Source organism: Scyliorhinus canicula, chromosome 16 (genome assembly GCF_902713615.1).
Source record: "Scyliorhinus canicula chromosome 16, sScyCan1.1, whole genome shotgun sequence".
Classification (NCBI taxonomy): domain Eukaryota; kingdom Metazoa; phylum Chordata; class Chondrichthyes; order Carcharhiniformes; family Scyliorhinidae; genus Scyliorhinus; species Scyliorhinus canicula.
This window is the reverse complement of record NC_052161.1, coordinates 85207643-85225306: the sequence shown is the minus strand read 5'-3', so window position 1 is coordinate 85225306 and position 17664 is coordinate 85207643. Positions and strand designations below refer to the sequence as shown.

At 50.6% G+C, this 17664-nt stretch overlaps 1 protein-coding gene across 1 annotated transcript in view; it reads right to left on the bottom strand.

Annotated features, from left to right (window-relative positions):
• Positions 1-4626: 4626 nt before the first annotated feature.
• LOC119979701 (gamma-enolase) overlaps positions 4627-17664 on the bottom strand; it is a 47854-nt gene continuing 34816 nt past the window's right edge. The window contains exons 7-10 of the mRNA XM_038822252.1: positions 9129-9330; positions 7733-7841; positions 6673-6731; positions 4627-4786 (exon numbers count right to left, since the gene is read on the bottom strand). Of these exons, the coding sequence (XP_038678180.1) occupies positions 4717-4786; positions 6673-6731; positions 7733-7841; positions 9129-9330 (440 nt within the window). The 3' untranslated portion in view covers positions 4627-4716. The remainder of the gene's footprint in view (positions 4787-6672; positions 6732-7732; positions 7842-9128; positions 9331-17664) is intronic.

Below are 17664 nucleotides of genomic sequence, written 5' to 3'. Positions count from 1 at the left end.
CAGCTCTGAATGAAATACTTGGCCCACCCACCCCTTCCTCAGTCGAACCTGGTCCGCCACCTTCAGGTGTGTCTCTTCGAGCATGGCCACATCTGCCTTCAGCCCCTTCAAGTGCGTAAACACCCGGGCCCGTCTGACCGGCCCATTCAGCCCCCTCACATTCCAGGTTATCAGCCGGATCAGAGGGTTCCCTGCCCCCCTCCCCTGCCGACTAGCCATAACCCATCCCCTGCCCACCACTGGCCAGCGTCCCCCGCTCGGCCTGTTCCCCACGGTGGCAACACCCCCCCCCCCCCCCCCCCCAGCACTCCCTGCATACTCCAGCTCCTTCCTGACCGTTTCAGCAGCAACCCGGTACCCCCCCCCCCCCCAAGAACCCCTCCTAGCCACGCCCTCCCCTCCGCAGTACTCCCGTGAGCCAGCTCCGACCCCACCCCCTTCGTGCACATCAGCAGGCCCTCCTCCCCCCCCCCCCCCGCTCTTGCGCGGGAAAATAACAGTCAGCAAAGGCCCGCGCTTCTCAGCCCCGACCCCGCCCCCCATCATCGCACAGCGCGGGAAACCAGAGAAAAGCCCGCGCTTTCGCCCTGCCCAACCCCGCCTCCTCTAGGGCAACTCCCATTGCCAGTCCCCACCACCAGCTCCCCGCACTCCCAGTTTACCTCCCTGCCCGAACCCGTCCACCAGACCCATACAAAAAGACATAAACACATCACCCCACCCACCCTAAAGCCAACACACATCTTGCATGAAACAGAGAACCCCCCTCCCCTCCAGAGCAAAAATTAAACACAGTTACATTTTCATACAAAATCCCCCATCTTTGACCCTCAGTTTGAGTCCAGTTTCTCGGCCTGCACAAAGGCCCACGCCTCCTCCGGGGACTCAAAATAATGGTGCCGGTCCTTGTAGGTGACCCACAGACGCGCCGGCTGCAACATGCCAAATTTCACACTCCGTCTGTGGAGCACCACCTTCGTCCGGTTAAACCCGGCCCTCTGCTTAGCCACCCCCGCACTCCAGTCCTGGAAGATCCGCACCTCCGTGTTCTCCCACTTGCTGCTCCGCTCCTTCTTGGCCCACCGGAGCACGCACTCACGATCGACGAACCGGTGAAACCGCACCAACACCGCCCGTGGTGGCTCATTCAGCTTAGGCCTCCTAGCCAGAATTCTGTGGGCCCCCTCCAACTCCAGGGGCCCCTGGAAGGACCCAGCTCCCATCAACGAGTTCAGCATCATCACCACATAGGCCGCTAGGTCCGACCCCTCCAGCCCCTCCGTGAAGCCCAGGATCCGCAAATTCTTCCTCCTCGACCGGTTGTCCAGTTCCTCGAACCGCTCCTGCCACTTTTTAATGGAGCGCCTCGTGCATCTCCACCTTCCCCGCGACGGCCACGGCCTCATCCTCCCTTTCGGAGGCCTGCTTCTGCAGCTCCCGGATCGCAGCCCCCTGGGCTGTCTGGGTCTCCATCAGCTCTCTGGTGGTAGCCTTCAGCGACTCCAGCAGCTCCACCTTAAGCCCCTGGAAGCAGCGCAGCAGAGTCTCCTGCCACTCCTGCGCCCACTGCCTCAGCTCCTCGAGGGCTCCGCCGGCCGCCATTTTGTTTCCCTTCCCCCGCTTTTCCAGGGGCGCTTCCACTGCTTTACTGCTTACCCCACTCCTGGTCCGGACCATAGGACCCTGGAGATCTACTACAGATCCCTTCCCACGTCGGGAATCATCGAAGAAGGTCTGTTGGGGGCCCTGAAAAGAGCCCCAAAGTCCGTTGTTAGCGGGAGCTGCCGAACGTGCGGCTTAGCTCCACATAGCCGCACACGGAAGTGTCCCGCTCCCTCAGTACTGACCCTCTGACAGTGCGGCGCTCCCTCAGTACTGACCCGCTGATAGTGCAGCGCTCCCTCAGTACTGACCCTCTGACAGTACGGCACTCCCTCAGTACTGACCCTCTGACAGTGCAGCACTCCAACAGTACTGACCCTCCGACAATGCAGCACTCCCTCAGTACTGACCCCCTGACAGTGCGGCGCTCCCTCAGTACTGACCCCCTGACTGTGCAGCACTCCCTCAGTACTGACCCTCTGACAGTGCAGCGCTCCCTCAGTACTGACCCTCTGACAGTGCGGCACTCCCTCAGTACTGAACCTCTGATGGTGCGGCACTCCCTCAGTACTGACTCTCCGACAGTGCGGCGCTCCCTCAGTCCTGACCCTCCGACAGTGCAGCACTCCCTCAGCACTGACCCTCTGACAGTGCAGCACTCCCTCAGTACTGACCCTCTGACGGTGCGGCACTCTCTCAGTACTGACCCTCTGACAGTGCGGCGCTCCCTCAGTACTGACCCTCTGACGATGCGGCACTCTCTCAGTACTGACCCTCTGACAGTGCGGTGCTCCCTCAGTACTGACCCTCTGACAGTGCAGCACTCCCTCAGTACTGACCCTCTGACAGTGCAGCGCTCCCTCAGTACTGACCCTCTGACAGTGCGGCGCTCCCTCAGTACTGACCCTCTGACAGTGCGGCACTCTCTCAGTACTGACCCTCTGACAGTGCGGCGCTCCCTCAGTACTGACCCTCTGACAGTGCAGCACTCCCTCAGTACTGACCCTCCGACAATGTGGATTGTGGAGAAAATGACAGGAGACCATGGAGAGCTGAAAGACTTTATTTGTGGAACATTTATGATCATATATCCTTGCGATTGTCTCCGTTCCTCTTGTCCCGAAGTAGTTAGTTGCCATCGGGTCTAGGGATCAGACTTCACAATGTCTTTATAGATTTATATTCAGATAAATAATCTCTATACAGCTACACTCCATAGCAGTCATAGGACAATGGGGTCTACACATCACACAGACAACACAATAAGAGATTTGGAAAAACATCGATCCCGAGGTGAGGAGTTGAATAACCTTCAACATGTCAGTTGTGTTGATGGGACTGGCTCTCTGGGCTTCTGTCACAAAGCAGTGGCCTCAGGGAGGTGAGGGGTCTGGGGTTGGGGGGGGGGGAGGTCGACTCTGCTTGAGATGTGGTTTGACAGACAGGCTAGGGTGGGAATTGGAGGAATGGGCAGGATGAGAAACAGGGAGAGACAGACAGAGAAACAGGGAGAGAGGGACAGAGACATGGAGAGAGGGACAGAGACTGGGAGAGAGAAACAGAGACAGGGAGAGAGGGACAGAGACTGGGAGAGAGGGACAGACAGGGAGAGAGGGACAGAGACTGGGAGAGAGGGACAGACTGGGAGAGAGGGACAGAGACTGGGAGAGAGAAACAGAGACAGGGAGAGAGAAACAGAGACAGGGAGAGAGGGACAGAGACTGGGAGAGAGGGACAGACTGGGAGAGAGAAACAGAGACTGGGAGAGAGAAACAGAGACAGGGAGAGAGAAACAGAGACAGGGAGAGAGGGACAGAGACTGGGAGAGAGGGACAGACTGGGAGAGAGGGACAGAGACTGGGAGAGAGAAACAGAGACAGGGAGAGAGGGACAGAGACTGGGAGAGAGGGACAGAGACTGGGAGAGAGGGACAGAGACTGGGAGAGAGAAACGGAGAGAGGGACAGAGACAGAGAGAGAGGGACAGAGACTGGGAGAGAGCGACAGAGACTGGGAGAGAGGGACAGAGACTGGGAGAGAGAAACGGAGACAGGGAGAGAGACAGAGACTGGGAGAGAGAAACGGAGACAGGGAGAGAGAGATAGAGACCGGGAGAGAGGGACAGAGACTCGGAGAGAGAAACGGAGACGGAGAGAGACAGGGAGAGAGAGAGAGACAGGGAGAGGGAGACATGGAGAGAGAGAGACGGAGAGGGACAGGGAGAGAGACAGGGAGGGAGAGAGAGAGAGGGACAGGGAGAGAGAGACAGGGAGGGAGAGAGAGAGAGACAGGCAGAAAGAGATAGGCAGGGAGAGGGAGAAACAGGAGGAAAGAGAAAGAGACAGAGCGAGGGAGAAGACAGGGAGGGAGAGCAAGAGAGAGAGACGGGAGAGAGAGACAGACAGGAGGGAGAGACAGGCAGTGAGGGAGAGGGAGAGACAGGAAGAGAGACAGGGAGAGAGAGAGAGACAGGGAGAGAGACAGAGGGAGACAGACAAGGTGAGAGAGAGGGAGACAGGGTGAGAGTGAGACAGGGTGAGAGAGAAGAGGGTGGGAGAGACACAGAGGGAGGACAGAGAGAGAGTGACATGTGAAAGAGAGAGACAGGGTGAGAGAGAGACAGGGTGAGAGAGAGACAGGGTGAGAGAGACAGGGTGAGAGAGAGACAGGGTGAGAGAGAGACAGGATGGGAGAGGGAGAGAGAGGGAGAGTCACGGAGAGAGGAGAGAGAGAGAGACGGAGACAACGGGGTGAGAGAGACAGAGGGAGGGAGAAAGACAGACAGAGGAAGAGAGAGGAGAGAGACAGAGGAGGAGAGAAGGAAGAGGGTGGGAGAGAGAGACAGAGACATGGAGGTAGGGAGAGAGAGAGATGGAGAGAGAGAGAGAGACGGGGAGAGAGGGAAAGAGTGAAGAGAGGTGTGAGGGAGTGGAGGGAAGGAGGAGAGAATGGAGGAGGAGAGCAATGCCCAGAGTCTGTTCCTTGCCCGGTGCAGGGTTGAAGCTACACAAATAAAACAGGTGACTGAGCTATTGGGCAGTGAAGGGGCTAGCCAATGTCTGGGTTGGAGTTCATACTCCGATCACGGAATTCCCACGTGAGCAGCGGGAAAGCCTCACATCACACTCGGATTCCTAAAATTGTGGCCAGCAAAACGGGCCAAGTCTCCCAACTCCTCCTCGATCCTGTCAGTGAGACATAGAGAGTGAGGGAGAGAGAGCGAGAGCGAAACCGAGAGTGAGAGACGCAGAGCAAGAGACAGACGGAGAGAGACAGAGAGAGAGAGAGAGAGAAGCAGAGAGAGACAACAAGAGAGAGAGGAACAGAGAGAGAGACAGAAAGAGAGGGACAGGTAGAGAGACAGAGAGAGAGATGCAGAGCAAGAGGGAGACACAGAGAGAGAGACAGAGAGAGACAGAGCAAGAGAGAGACAGAAAGAGAGAGAGAGAGAGAGAGTGAGTGAGTGGGTGGGAGACAGAGACACAGAACAAGAGGGAGACAGAGAGAGAGAGAGAGAGACACAGAGAGTGACAGAGAGAGAATGACAGAAAGAGAGAGTAACGGAGAGAGGGAGTGACAGAGAGAGTGCCAGAGATAGAGTGAAAGAGACAGAGGGAGGGAGAAAGAGAGAGGGAGAGACAGAGAAAGAGTGACAGACAGAGTGACAGAGAGACAGTCAGAGAGATAGAGTGAGAGAAAGAGAGACAGAGGAAGTAAGAGACAGCACAAGACAGAGAGAGTGAGGGGATGAGATAAAGAAAGTGAGGGGGAGAGTGAGAGAGACAGAGAAATTGACAGAGAGATAAAGGGAGAGAGAGAAGAGAAAGAGCGAGAGAGGCAGAGTGTGAGACAGAGAGTGGAAAAGACAGCGTGGAAAAGAGAGACAAAAGTGGGGAGAGAGAGAGAGAGAACAAAAGAGGGAGAAAGAGCAAGAAACAGACAAGGGTAAATAACACATTATAGAATCCCCATATCCCTCACTCCCACCACCTCCCCATTTTCCTCACGTCCGACCGTCTCCCTCACACTCGACTATCTCCCCGTAACTCTCAATCCCACTGACTTCCCGTTTCCCTCACTGTTACTCCATATCCCTCACTCTCATCCTCCCTCCCCGTATCACTCACTCCCACTGTTCCTCTGCATCCCTTACACCCCACCATCACCCCGTATCCCTCACTTCCACTGTCATGTGAAAGTACCTTTAAGAAATGGGTGTTTATTACTGCAGTGATATCAGAGAGTGGGTGGAGCTGGGCTGTCTGTCAGCTTTTTACTTTCGCTTTAGGCTTTTTGCTGCAGGGTGTGTTTGGTTTCATTTTAGTTTTGGCGAAGCTGCATTCACAGCAGGATGTGTGCGAACCTCTGCAAGCTTATGAATGTCCATTTGCTGATTTCAACGTGGTAACTGTTCTCAGTAGTGAAGTTAAACCTGAGGTGCTTCTGTTAAAGGTTTTGTTTTAAGTCTTACGGATGTTAAAAGGAAGGCTCAAGGATTACTTAGTTTTGTAGTCTTTGGGGGTTCTATTTGAATTAATGGTTGCTAAGATGTTCACTGTATGTTTTAAAAAGGTTAACTTGAGTTCACAGAATAAACATTGTTTTGCTTTAACAATTACTTTTCCATTTCTGTTGTACCACACCTGTAGTGGGCCGTGTGCTCCCCATACCACAATCTATTAAAAGTTGTGGGTCAGGTGAACTCCATGATACACTTTGGGGTTCTCTAAACCCTGGTCCATAACACCACCGTTTCCCCGTATCCCTCACTCCCACCGTCTCTCCATATCCTCACTCCAACCACCTCCCCGTATCCCTCACTTCCACCGTCTCCCTGTATCTCTCACTTCCACCATCTCCCCGTATCCCTCAATCAAACCGTTTCCCCATGCCCCTCATTCTCACCATGTCCCACTATCCCTCATTCCCACCATCGCTGGCCATCCCTCACTCTCACCACCACTCGTATCCTTCACTCCCACCATCTCCCCTTATCCTTCACTCCCACCATCATTCCATATTCCTCACTCCCCACCATCTCCCCATTTCCCTCACCCCACCATGAACCTACCTGAGCATTTGATTGTACTTTGCTAGTCTTTCTGATCGACAAGGCGCTCCAGTTTTTATCTGAGAGTCAGAGAGAACAAAATAAAAAGATACTCAATGAACTTCCTCTCTCTCACACACACTCCGGTACCTGGGGAGGTCTCTCTAACCCGGTCTCTCTCACACACACTCCTGTATCTGGGGAGGTCTATCTAACCCCCCACTCTCTCTCTCTCTCACACACACTCCTGTATCTGGGGAGGTCTCTCTAACCCGGTCTCTCTCACCCACACTCCTGTATCTGGGGAGGTCTGTCTAACCCCCACTCTTTCTCTCTCACACACACTCCTGTATCAGGGAGGTCTCTAACCCCCCCCCCCCCTCTCTCACACACCCTCCTGTATCTGGGGAGGTCTCTCTAACCCTCTCTCTCACACACACACTCCTGTATCTGGGGAAGTCTCTCTAACCCCCCCCCCCCCTCTGTCACACACACAGTCCTGTATCTGGGGAGGTCTCTCTAACCCCCTCTCTCTCTCACACAGTCCTGTATCTGGGGAGGTCTCTCTAACCCCCCCCCCCCCCCCCTCTCTCTCTCTCTCACACACACTCCTGTATCTGGGGAGGTCTCTCTAACCCCCCTCTCTCTCTCACACACACTCCTGTACCTGGGGAGGTCTCTCTAACCCCCTCTCTCTCTCTCTCACATACACTCCTGTATCTGGGGAGATCTCTCTAACCCCCCTCTCACACACACACTCCTGTACCTGGGGAGGTCTCTCTAACCCCCTCTCTCTCTCACACACACTCTTGTATCTGGGGAGGTCTCTCTAACCCCCTCTCTCTCACACACACTCCTGTATCTGGGCAGGTCTCTCTCTCACACATACTCCTGTATCTGGGGAGGTCTCTCTAACCCCGCTCTCTTGCACACACAGTCCTGTATCTGGGGAGGTCTCTCTAACCCCCCCTCTCTCACACACACTCCTGTATCTGGGGAGGTTTCCCTAACCCCTTCTCTCTCTCACACACATCACTGTATCTGCCAACACCTCCCCCCGAATCTCACCCAGGCAGCATACCTGTCCTGTGCAAAGTCCGACAACCAAATCAGCAATAAAGGTGTCTTCAGTTTCTCCGGACCTGTGACTGACCATCACGCCCCATCCATTAGTCTGAGCTAGTTTACAGCTGATGGAGAGATCGAGAGAGAGAACATTTATTAAAACCAGTCAGGAGGTATTGTACTGGCCCTTGGGAGCGCTCGTGCTGCCACTGGGTATAAGGTGGGTTGGACAATAGGGGGGTTATCATGTTCTCCCTTTGTCAGATTCCCCTTTTTCAGAAGGAGCTCTGTATTGTACCTGTCCCTGGGAGTTTTCAGTGCTGACACTGGGTAGAAAGTGGGTTGGACTATAGGAGGGTTATCATGTTCTCCCTTGAGCACGGTGCGGCCGGTGAATGACGAGAGTGCCCTCTCACGGACTTCTCGACAGTCTTCGCACCTCGTGGAATTCATCCAAGGCCCGAGAGGCATCCGAATCTGAAACATGCCCACAAGGAGTGTGATCAAATGGTGCGTGCTGAAACCGGTTTTAAACCAGCTTAGGCCTACTCACCCGGTATCCACCGCCTTTGTGGGATCTACCGGCCTCCCCATCGAGGCCGTAGCCGGGCAGCGTTCAGCACTGGTCCACACACACGTGGACCAGGCCGAACGACACCCGGGCCATCGGAGACCTCTGGATGCTCAGGGTAAGTGCTGGGTGGCCCCCAGGCCCTCCCCTGGAACACAGGCACCTTGGCACTGCCCAGATGGTGCCTTGGCACTGCCATCCTGACACTGCAAGCTGGCAGGAGCATGGCCTGGGTGGCAGTGCCAAGGGCCAGGGGGTGGGGTGGGCCATGCCCATGAAAGAAGGGTGGAGGGTGGAGGTGTGCAGGGCAAGTAAGTAGGGGCCTCTGGGAGGTTGGAGGGGTGATGGGTGGGGGTCCTGGAAGGGAAGGGGTGCTGGAAGGCGGTTGGGGGGGGGGGCTAAAGAGGGGAGCCCCCAGGGACTGCATAGCGGGGTGCCCTCACTTGGGAGGTGTGTGGTAGTGCCCATATGTGTGGAGGGTGACATTGTCCATGGGTGGGGGGTGTGGGGGACCCACAATCTCACTTAGAGATTGGGGCATCCTTTCAAAGGCTCGATCTTGGAGTTCAGCTCCCCAGTGCTATAAAGATTTCTAAGTGTGGGTTAAACCGGTGAGAAACTCCCCAGGGCCCAAAAAAGTGATTGTCATTGAACAGCGGTGGGGAACTCCCTGAAAAAACCCACAAGTGAACGTAAAAATTTGGGAGGAGAATCATTCCCTGGGTATGGGGTTGGCCTACAGGAGGGTTATCATGTTCTCCCTTTGTCAGATTCCCCTTTCTCAGAAGGAGTTCTGCATTGTAGCTGTCCCTTTCCATCCCCTCCCCCTTCTCTCACTCACGCCTGGATGGACTCGGTGACTGAGCCGATTTGGTTGACCTTCAGGAGGAGGCAGTTGCAGGCCCCTTCCTCCACTGCCCTCTCAATGCGCCGGGGGTTGGTCACTGTCAGGTCGTCTCCTACCACCTGGATGCCCCCAGCTGCTGTGAACTTCGCCCAGGCTGGCCAATCATCCTGATCAAAGGGGTCCTCAATTGACACCACTGTCCAGAGAGAGAGAGAGAGAGAAAGAGTCAAGAAAGTGCCACGCCCTGTCTACACAAGTCCAAAGCTCCTTTGAAAACAGGCCCAACATGGAGCCTGAGGCCTCTACTATGAACATTCTTAGAGTCATAGAACATAGAACAGTACAGGCCCTTCAGCCCACGATGTTGTGCCGACCATTTAACCTAATCTAAGATCAACCTAACCTACACCCATTCAATTTACTGCTGTCCATGTGCCTAAGAGTCGCTTAAATGTCCCTAATGACTCTGACTCCACCACCTCTGCTGGCAGTGCATTCCACACACCCACCACTCTCTGTGTAAAGAACCGACCTCTGACATCCTCCCTATACCTTCCTCCAATCACCTTAAAATTATATCCTCTCGTGACAGCCATTTCCGCCCTGGGGAAAAGTCTCTGGCTATCCACTCTATCCATGCCTCTCATCACCTTGTGCACCTCTATCAAGTCACCTCTCTGCCTTCTTCGCTCCAGTGAGAAAAGCCCCAGCTCCCTCAACCTTTCTTCATAAGACATGCCCTCCATTCCAGGCAGCATCCTGGTAAATCTCTGCACCTTCTCCAAAGCATCCACATCCTTCCTATAATGAGGCGACCAGAACTGGACACAATATTCTAAATGTGGTCTAACTAGAGTTTTTATAAAGCTGCAGCAAAACCTCACGGCTCCTAAACTCAATCCCCCTGTTAATGAAAGCCAACACACCATACACCTTCTTAACAACCCTATCAACCTGGGTGGCAACTTTGAGGGATCTATGTACATGGATCCCAAAATCCCTCAGTTCCTCCACACTTCCAAGAATCCTGCCTTTAACCCTGTAGTCAGCATTCAAATTCGACCTTCCAAAATTAATCACATCAGCCACTTCTCAGCCCAGCTCTGCATCCCATCAATGTCCTGTTGTAACCTGCAACAACCCTCAACACTATCTACAACTCCCCCAACCTTTGTGTCATCGGCAAACTTACTAACCCGCCCTTCCACTTCCTCATCCAAGTCATTTATAAAAACCACAAAGAGCAGAGGTCCCAGAACAGATCCTTGCGGGATCCATCCACTACCACTTGCTGTATTCTTTCGGCCAGCCAATTCTCTATCCAGACAGCCAATTTTCCCTGTATCCCATGCCCCCTAACTTTCTGAATGAGCCTACCATGGGGAACCTTATCAAATGCCTGACTGAAATCCATATGCACCACATCCACTGTCTGACTTTCATCAATGTGTCTTGTCACATCCTCAAAGAATTCAATGAGGCTTGTGAGGCATGACCTGCCCCTCACAAAGCCATGCTGACTATCTTTAATCAAACTATGTTTTTCTAAATAATCATAAATCCTATCTTTCAGAATCCTTTCCAATATTTTGCTCACCAGAGACGCAAGACTGATGGGTCTGTAATTCCCAGGGATTTCCGTATTCCCGTTCTTGAACAGGGGAACAACATTCGCCTCCCTCCAATCAACCGGTACTACTCCAGTGGAGACTGAGGACGCAAAGATCATCACCAACGGCGCAGCAATCTCCTCCCTCGCTTCCCGTAGTAACCTTGGGTATATCCCGTCAGGCCCAGGGGACTTATCTATCCTGATGCTTTTCAAACTTTCCAGCACATCCTCCTTCTTAATATCAACCTGTTTGAGTCTATTAACCTGGTTCACACTGTTCTCATGGGCAACAAGGTCCCTCTCTCTAGTGAATACTGAAGCAAAGTATTCATTTAGAGCCTCCCCTATCTCTTCAGACTCTAGGCACAAGTTCCCTCCACTATCCCTGATCGGCCCTACTCTCACTCTGATCATCCTCTTATTTCTCACATAAGTGTAGAACGCCTTGGGGCTTTTCCTAATCCTTCCTGCCAGGCCTTTTTCATGCCCCCTTCTAGCTCTCCTCAGTCCATTTTTGAGTTCCTTCCTGGCTACCTTGTAACCTTCTAGAGCCGAGTCAGATCCTTGCTTCCTCAACCTTACGTAAGCTTCCTTCTTCCTCTTGACTAGAAGCTCCACTTCTCTTGTCATCCAAGGCTCCATCACCTTACCATTCCTTCCTCGTCTCAGTAGGACAAAACTATTCACATACAGCAAGTGCTCCTTAAACAATCCCCACATTGCTATTGTGCATTTCCCCAAGAACAATTGTTCCCACTTTATGCTCCTCAGCTCCTGTCTAATAGCTCAGTATAATTTCACATCCCCCAATTAAATATCTTCCCATACTGTCTGTTCCTATCCCTCTCCATGACGATAGTAAAGGTCAAGGAGTTGTGGTCACTGTCACCGAAATGCTGTCCCACCGAGACATCTGACATCTGGCCTGGTTTGTTGCCGAGCACCAAGTCCAATATGGCCTCCCCCCTAGCCGGCCTATCTACATATCGAGTCAGGAATTTTTCCTGTACACACCTGACAGAATCTGCTCCATCCAAACCATTTGCACTCAGGAGGTTCCACACGGGGAGGATGCGCAGACTCTGCACAGACAGTGACCCAAGCCGGGAAACAAACCTGGGACCCTGGAGCTGTGAAGCAATTGTGCTATCCACAATGCTACCGTGCTGCTGGCCTGCCTTGGTCTGCTTTAAAAGCCAGCGACTTAGCTCAGTGTGACGCATCCAAAAGCAAAACATGGTCTCAACAGCAGTGCCCATTTTAAACGATTACCCGAAGCCACCATTTTGTGCAAACAATGCAGCAACAGGCATTTGCAAAGGCAATGTCCAGCTTTTGGAAAAGTGTGTGATAAATGCAAAGGCTCTTTGCAAAATAATGCTTTCCGAATTTAAAAAAATCAGAAATACAAAAGTCGATAAATGTGGTTGAAGAGTTAAATCAGGAAGATACATTTTGTATTGATGTTGTATCTAGTGAAGATAAGCTTTATAATATGATGCAAGCTAAAAAGTCTTCGCGGCAAATCTGCAGTCATAGTAATGGAAATCTAATTATTCATAGAGATAACTGGACAGTTCTTCAAATGAATAATAAAACATTAGTCAATGTTAAACTCGCCGGGCAGCACGGTGGCGCAGTGGTTAGCTGCCTCACGGCGCCGAGGTCCCAGGTTCGCTCCCGGCTCTGCGTCACTGTCCGTGTGGAGTTTACACATTCGCCCCGTGTTTGCGTGGGTTTCGCTCCCACAGCCCAAAATATGTGCTGGTTAGGTGGATTGGCCACACTAAATTGCCCCTTAATTGGAAAAAATGAATTGGGTACACTAGATTTATTTTTAAAATGTTAAACCCGACACGGGAGCGAGAGCTAATCTTATAAGTTTATCGGATATGCAAGAAATGAATGTTAAACCGCACATCTGGAATAAAACGGTACTTTTGCAGGATTCTAACAGTAAAAGAATCAAGAGTCTAGGAATATGCAAACTAGATGTCAGTCTGAACAATAAGATAAATTTGCGATTGTGGAAGCAGATCGTGAATCACTACTGGGTGTGGAAGCCTGTGAAGTACTTGAATTGGTCAAGAGAGTACACAGTGCTGATTGTGTTTTTACCATGCACAGTACATCAGTAGATTCAATCATTAAAGCATTTCAAGAGACATAATAATAATAATAATCGCATATTGTCACAAGTAGGCTTCAGTGAAGTTACTGTGAAAAGCCCCTAGATATTCCAAGGATTTGGAGTCTTGCCATTCACTTATAGACTACAATTCAAAGAGAATGAGCAACCAGTCATACACGCTCCAAGGAGAGTACCAGCAACTGGGCAGCACGGTAGCACAGTGATTAGCACAAATGCTTCACAGCTCCAGGGTCCCAGGTTCGATTCCCAGCTTGGGTCATAAGAACATAAGAACATAAGAACATAAGAACTAGGAGCAGGAGTAGGCCATCTGGCCCCTCGAGCCTGCTCCGCCATTCAATGAGATCATGGCTGATCTTTTGTGGACTCAGCTCCACTTTCCGGCCCGAACACCATAACCCTTAATCCCTTTATTCTTCAAAAAACTATCTATCTTTACCTTAAAAACATGTAATGAAGGAGCCTCAACTGCTTCACTGGGCAAGGAATTCCATAGATTCACAACCCTTTGGGTGAAGAAGTTCCTCCTAAACTCAGTTCTAAATCTACTTCCCCTTATTTTGAGGCTATGCCCCCTAGTTCTGCTGTCACCCGCCAGTGGAAACAACCTGCCCGCATCTATCCTATCTATTCCCTTCATAATTTTAAATGTTTCTATAAGATCCCCCCTCATCCTTCTAAATTCCAACGAGTACAGTCCCAGTCTACTCAACCTCTCCTCATAATCCAACCCCTTCAGCTCTGGGATTAACCTAGTGAATCTCCTCTGCACACCCTCCAGCGCCAGTACGTCCTTTCTCAAGTAAGGAGACCAAAACTGAACACAATACTCCAGGTGTGGCCGCACTAACACCTTATACAATTGCAACATAACCTCCCTAGTCTTAAACTCCATCCCTCTAGCAATGAAGGACAAAATTCCATTTGCCTTCTTAATCACCTGTTGCACTTGTAAACCAACCTTCTGTGACTCATGCACTAGCACACCCAAGTCTCTCTGAACAGCGGCATGCTTTAATATTTTATCGTTTAAATAATAATCCCGTTTGCTGTTATTCCTACCAAAATAGATAACCTCACATTTGTCAACATTGTATTCCATCTGCCAGACCCGAGCCCATTCACTTAACCTATCCAAATCCCTCTGCAGACTTCCAGTATCCTCTGCACTTTTCGCTTTACCACTCATCTTAGTGTCATCTGCAAACTTGGACACATTGCCCTTGGTCCCCAACTCCAAATCATCAATGTAAATTGTGAACAATTGTGGGCCCAACACGGATCCCTGAGGGACACCACTAGCTACTGATTGCCAACCAGAGAAACACCCATTTATCCCAACTCTTTGCTTTCTATTAATTAACCAATCCTCTATCCATGCTACTACTTTACCCTTAATGCCATGCATCTTTATCTTATGCAGCAACCTTTTGTGTGGCACCTTGTCAAAGGCTTTCTGGAAATCCAGATATACCACATCCATCGGCTCCCCGTTATCTACTGCACTGGTAATGTCCTCAAAAAATTCCACTAAATTAGTTAGGCACGACCTGCCTTTTACGAACCCATGCTGCGTCTGCCCAATGGGACAATTTCTATCCAGATGCCTCGCAATTTCTTCCTTGATGATAGATTCCAGCATCTTCCCTATTACCGAAGTTAAACTCACTGGCCTATAATTTCCTGCTTTCTGCCTACCTCCTTTTTTAAACAGTGGCGTCACGTTTGCTAATTTCCAATCCACCGGGACCACCCCAGAGTCTAGTGAATTTCGGTAAATTATCACTAGTGCATCTGCAATTTCCCTAGCCATCTCTTTTAGCACTCTGGGATGCATTCCATCAGGGCCAGGAGACTTGTCTACCTTTAGCCCCATTAGCTTGCCCATCACTCCCTCCTTAGTGATAACAATCGTCTCAAGGTCCTCACCTGTCATAGCCTCATTTCTATCAGTCACTGGCATGTTATTTGTGTCTTCCACTGTGAAGACCGACCCAAAAAACCTGTTCAGTTCCTCAGCCATTTCCTCATTTCCCATTATTAAAACTCCCTTCTCATCCTCTAAAGGACCAATATTTACCTTAGCCACTCTTTTTTGTCTTATATATTTGTAAAAACTTTTACTGTCTGTTTTTATATTCTGAGCAAGTTTACTCTCATACTCTATCTTACTCTTCTTTATAGCTTTTTTAGTAGCTTTCTGTTGCCCCCTAAAGATTTCCCAGTCCTCTAATCTCCCAGCAATCTTTGCCACTTTATATGCTTTTTCCTTCAATTTGATACTCTCCCTTATTTCCTTAGATATCCACGGTCGATTTTCCCTCTTTCTTCCGTCCTTCCTTTTTGTTAGTATAAACCTTTGCTGAGCACTGTGAAAAATCACTTGGAAGGTTCTCCACTGTTCCTCAACTGTTCCACCATAAAGTCTTAGCTCCCAGTCTACCTTAGCTAGTTCTTCTCTCATCCCCTTGTAATCTCCTTTGTTTAAACACAAAACACTAGTATTTGATTTTACTTTCTCACCCTCCATCTGTATTTTAAATTCCACCATATTGTGATCGCTCCTTCCGAGAGGATCCCTAACTATGAGATCATGAATCAATCCTGTCTCATTACACAGGACAAGATCTAGGACCGCTTGTTCCCTCGTAGGTTCCATTACATACTGTTCTAGGAAACTATCGCGGATACATTCTATAAACTCCTCCTCACGGTTGCCTTGACCGACCTGGTTAAACCAATCGACATGTAGATTAAAATCCCCCATGATAACTGCTGTACCATTTCTACATGCATCAGTTATTTCTTTGTTTATTGCCTGCCCCACCATCTCGTTACTATTTGGTGGCCGATAGACTACTCCTATCAGTGACTTTTTCGCCTTACTATTCCTGATTTCCACCCAAATGGATTCAACCTTATCCTCCATAGCACCGATGTCATCCCTTACTATTGCCCGGATGTCATCCTTAAATAACAGAGCAACACCACCTCCCTTACCATCCACTCTGTCCTTCCGAATAGTTTGATACCCTCGGATATTTAACTCCCAGTCGTGACCATCCTTTAACCATGTTTCAGTAATGGCCACTAAATCATAGTCCTTCACGATGATTTGTGCCACCAACTCATTTACTTTATTCCGAATACTACGAGCATTCAGATAAAGTACACTTATGTTGGTTTTTTTACCTCTGTTTTGAATCTTAACATCTCCAGTTTTATTCCTTTTGTTATTACTGGGCCTATTCACTGTGCTCCCCTCAGTCACTGTACCTTGTACTGTCGCCCTTATGGATTTCTGACTATGTCTTCTCTGCCTTGCACTTTTCCCCTTACTTCCTTTTGTTTCTGTCCCTGTTTTACTACCTTCCAACTTCCAGCATTGGTTCCCATCCCCCTGCCACATTAGTTTAAACCCTCCCCAACAGCTCTAGAAAACACCCCCCCCTAGGACATCGGTTCCAGTCCTGCCCAAGTGCAGACCGTCCGGTTTGTACTGGTCCCACCTCCCCCAGAACCGGTCCCAATGCCCCAGGAATTTGAATCCCTCCCTCTTGCACCATCTCTCGAGCCACGCATTCATCCTATCTATCCTGACATTCCTACTCTGACTAGCTCGTGGCACTGGTAGCAATCCTGAGATTATTACCTTTGAGGTCCTACTTTTTAGTTTAACTCCTAACTCCCTGAATTCCGCTTGTAGGACCTCATCCCGTTTTTTACCTATATCGTTGGTGCCTATGTGCACCACGACAGCTGGCTGTTCACCCTCCCCCCCTAGAATGTCCTGCAGCCGCTCCGAGACATCCTTGACCCTTGCACCAGGGAGGCAACATACCATCCTGGAGTCTCGATTGCGTCCACAGAACCGCCTGTCTATTCCCCTTACGATCGAGTCCCCTATCACTATAGCCCTGCCATTTTTATTCCTGCCCTGCTGTGCAGCAGAGCCAGCCACGGTGCCATGAACCTGGCTGCTGCTGCCTTCCCCTGGTGAGCCATCTCCCTCAACAGTATCCAAAACGGTATATCTGTTTTGCAGGGAGATGACCGCAGGGGACACCTGCACTGCCTTCCTACTCTTGCTCTTTCTTTTGGTCACCCATTTTCTATCTCCCTCAGTAACCTTCACCTGCGGTGTGACCAACTCGCTAAACGTGCTATCCACGACCTCCTCAGCATCGCGGATGCTCCAAAGTGAGTCCATCCGCAGCTCCAGAGCCGTCAAGCGGTCTAACAAGAGCTGCAACTGAACACACTTCTTGCACGTGAAGGAGCCAGGGACAGTGGACGTGTCCCTGAGCTCCCACATCGCACACGAGGAGCATGACACGGGTCTGGGATCTCCTGCCATGTCTTAAACCCTTGGTAAACTTAAACAACTACAATTTCAAAATAAAAATAAGTAAATTAGACAATGAAAAGAAAAAGAGAGACTACTTACCAGTCACTTACCAGGGTTAAAGAGCACCTCCTCACACTCTGCACCGAATTACCTCACTGCACCAAATTACCAATTTTCAATCCTCCACTCTGTACGAGTCTCACTCCGTCTCACTCCACTCTGTGCGGAGTCTGCACATTCTCCCCGTGTGTGTGTGGGTTTCCTCCGGGTGCTCCGGTTTCCTCCCACAGTTCAAAGATTTGCAAATTAGGTGGATTGGCCATGATAAATTGCCCTTAGTGTCCAAAATTGCCCTTAGTGTTGGGTGGGGTTGCTGGGTTATGGTGATAGGGTGGAGGTGTTGACCTTGGGTAGGGTT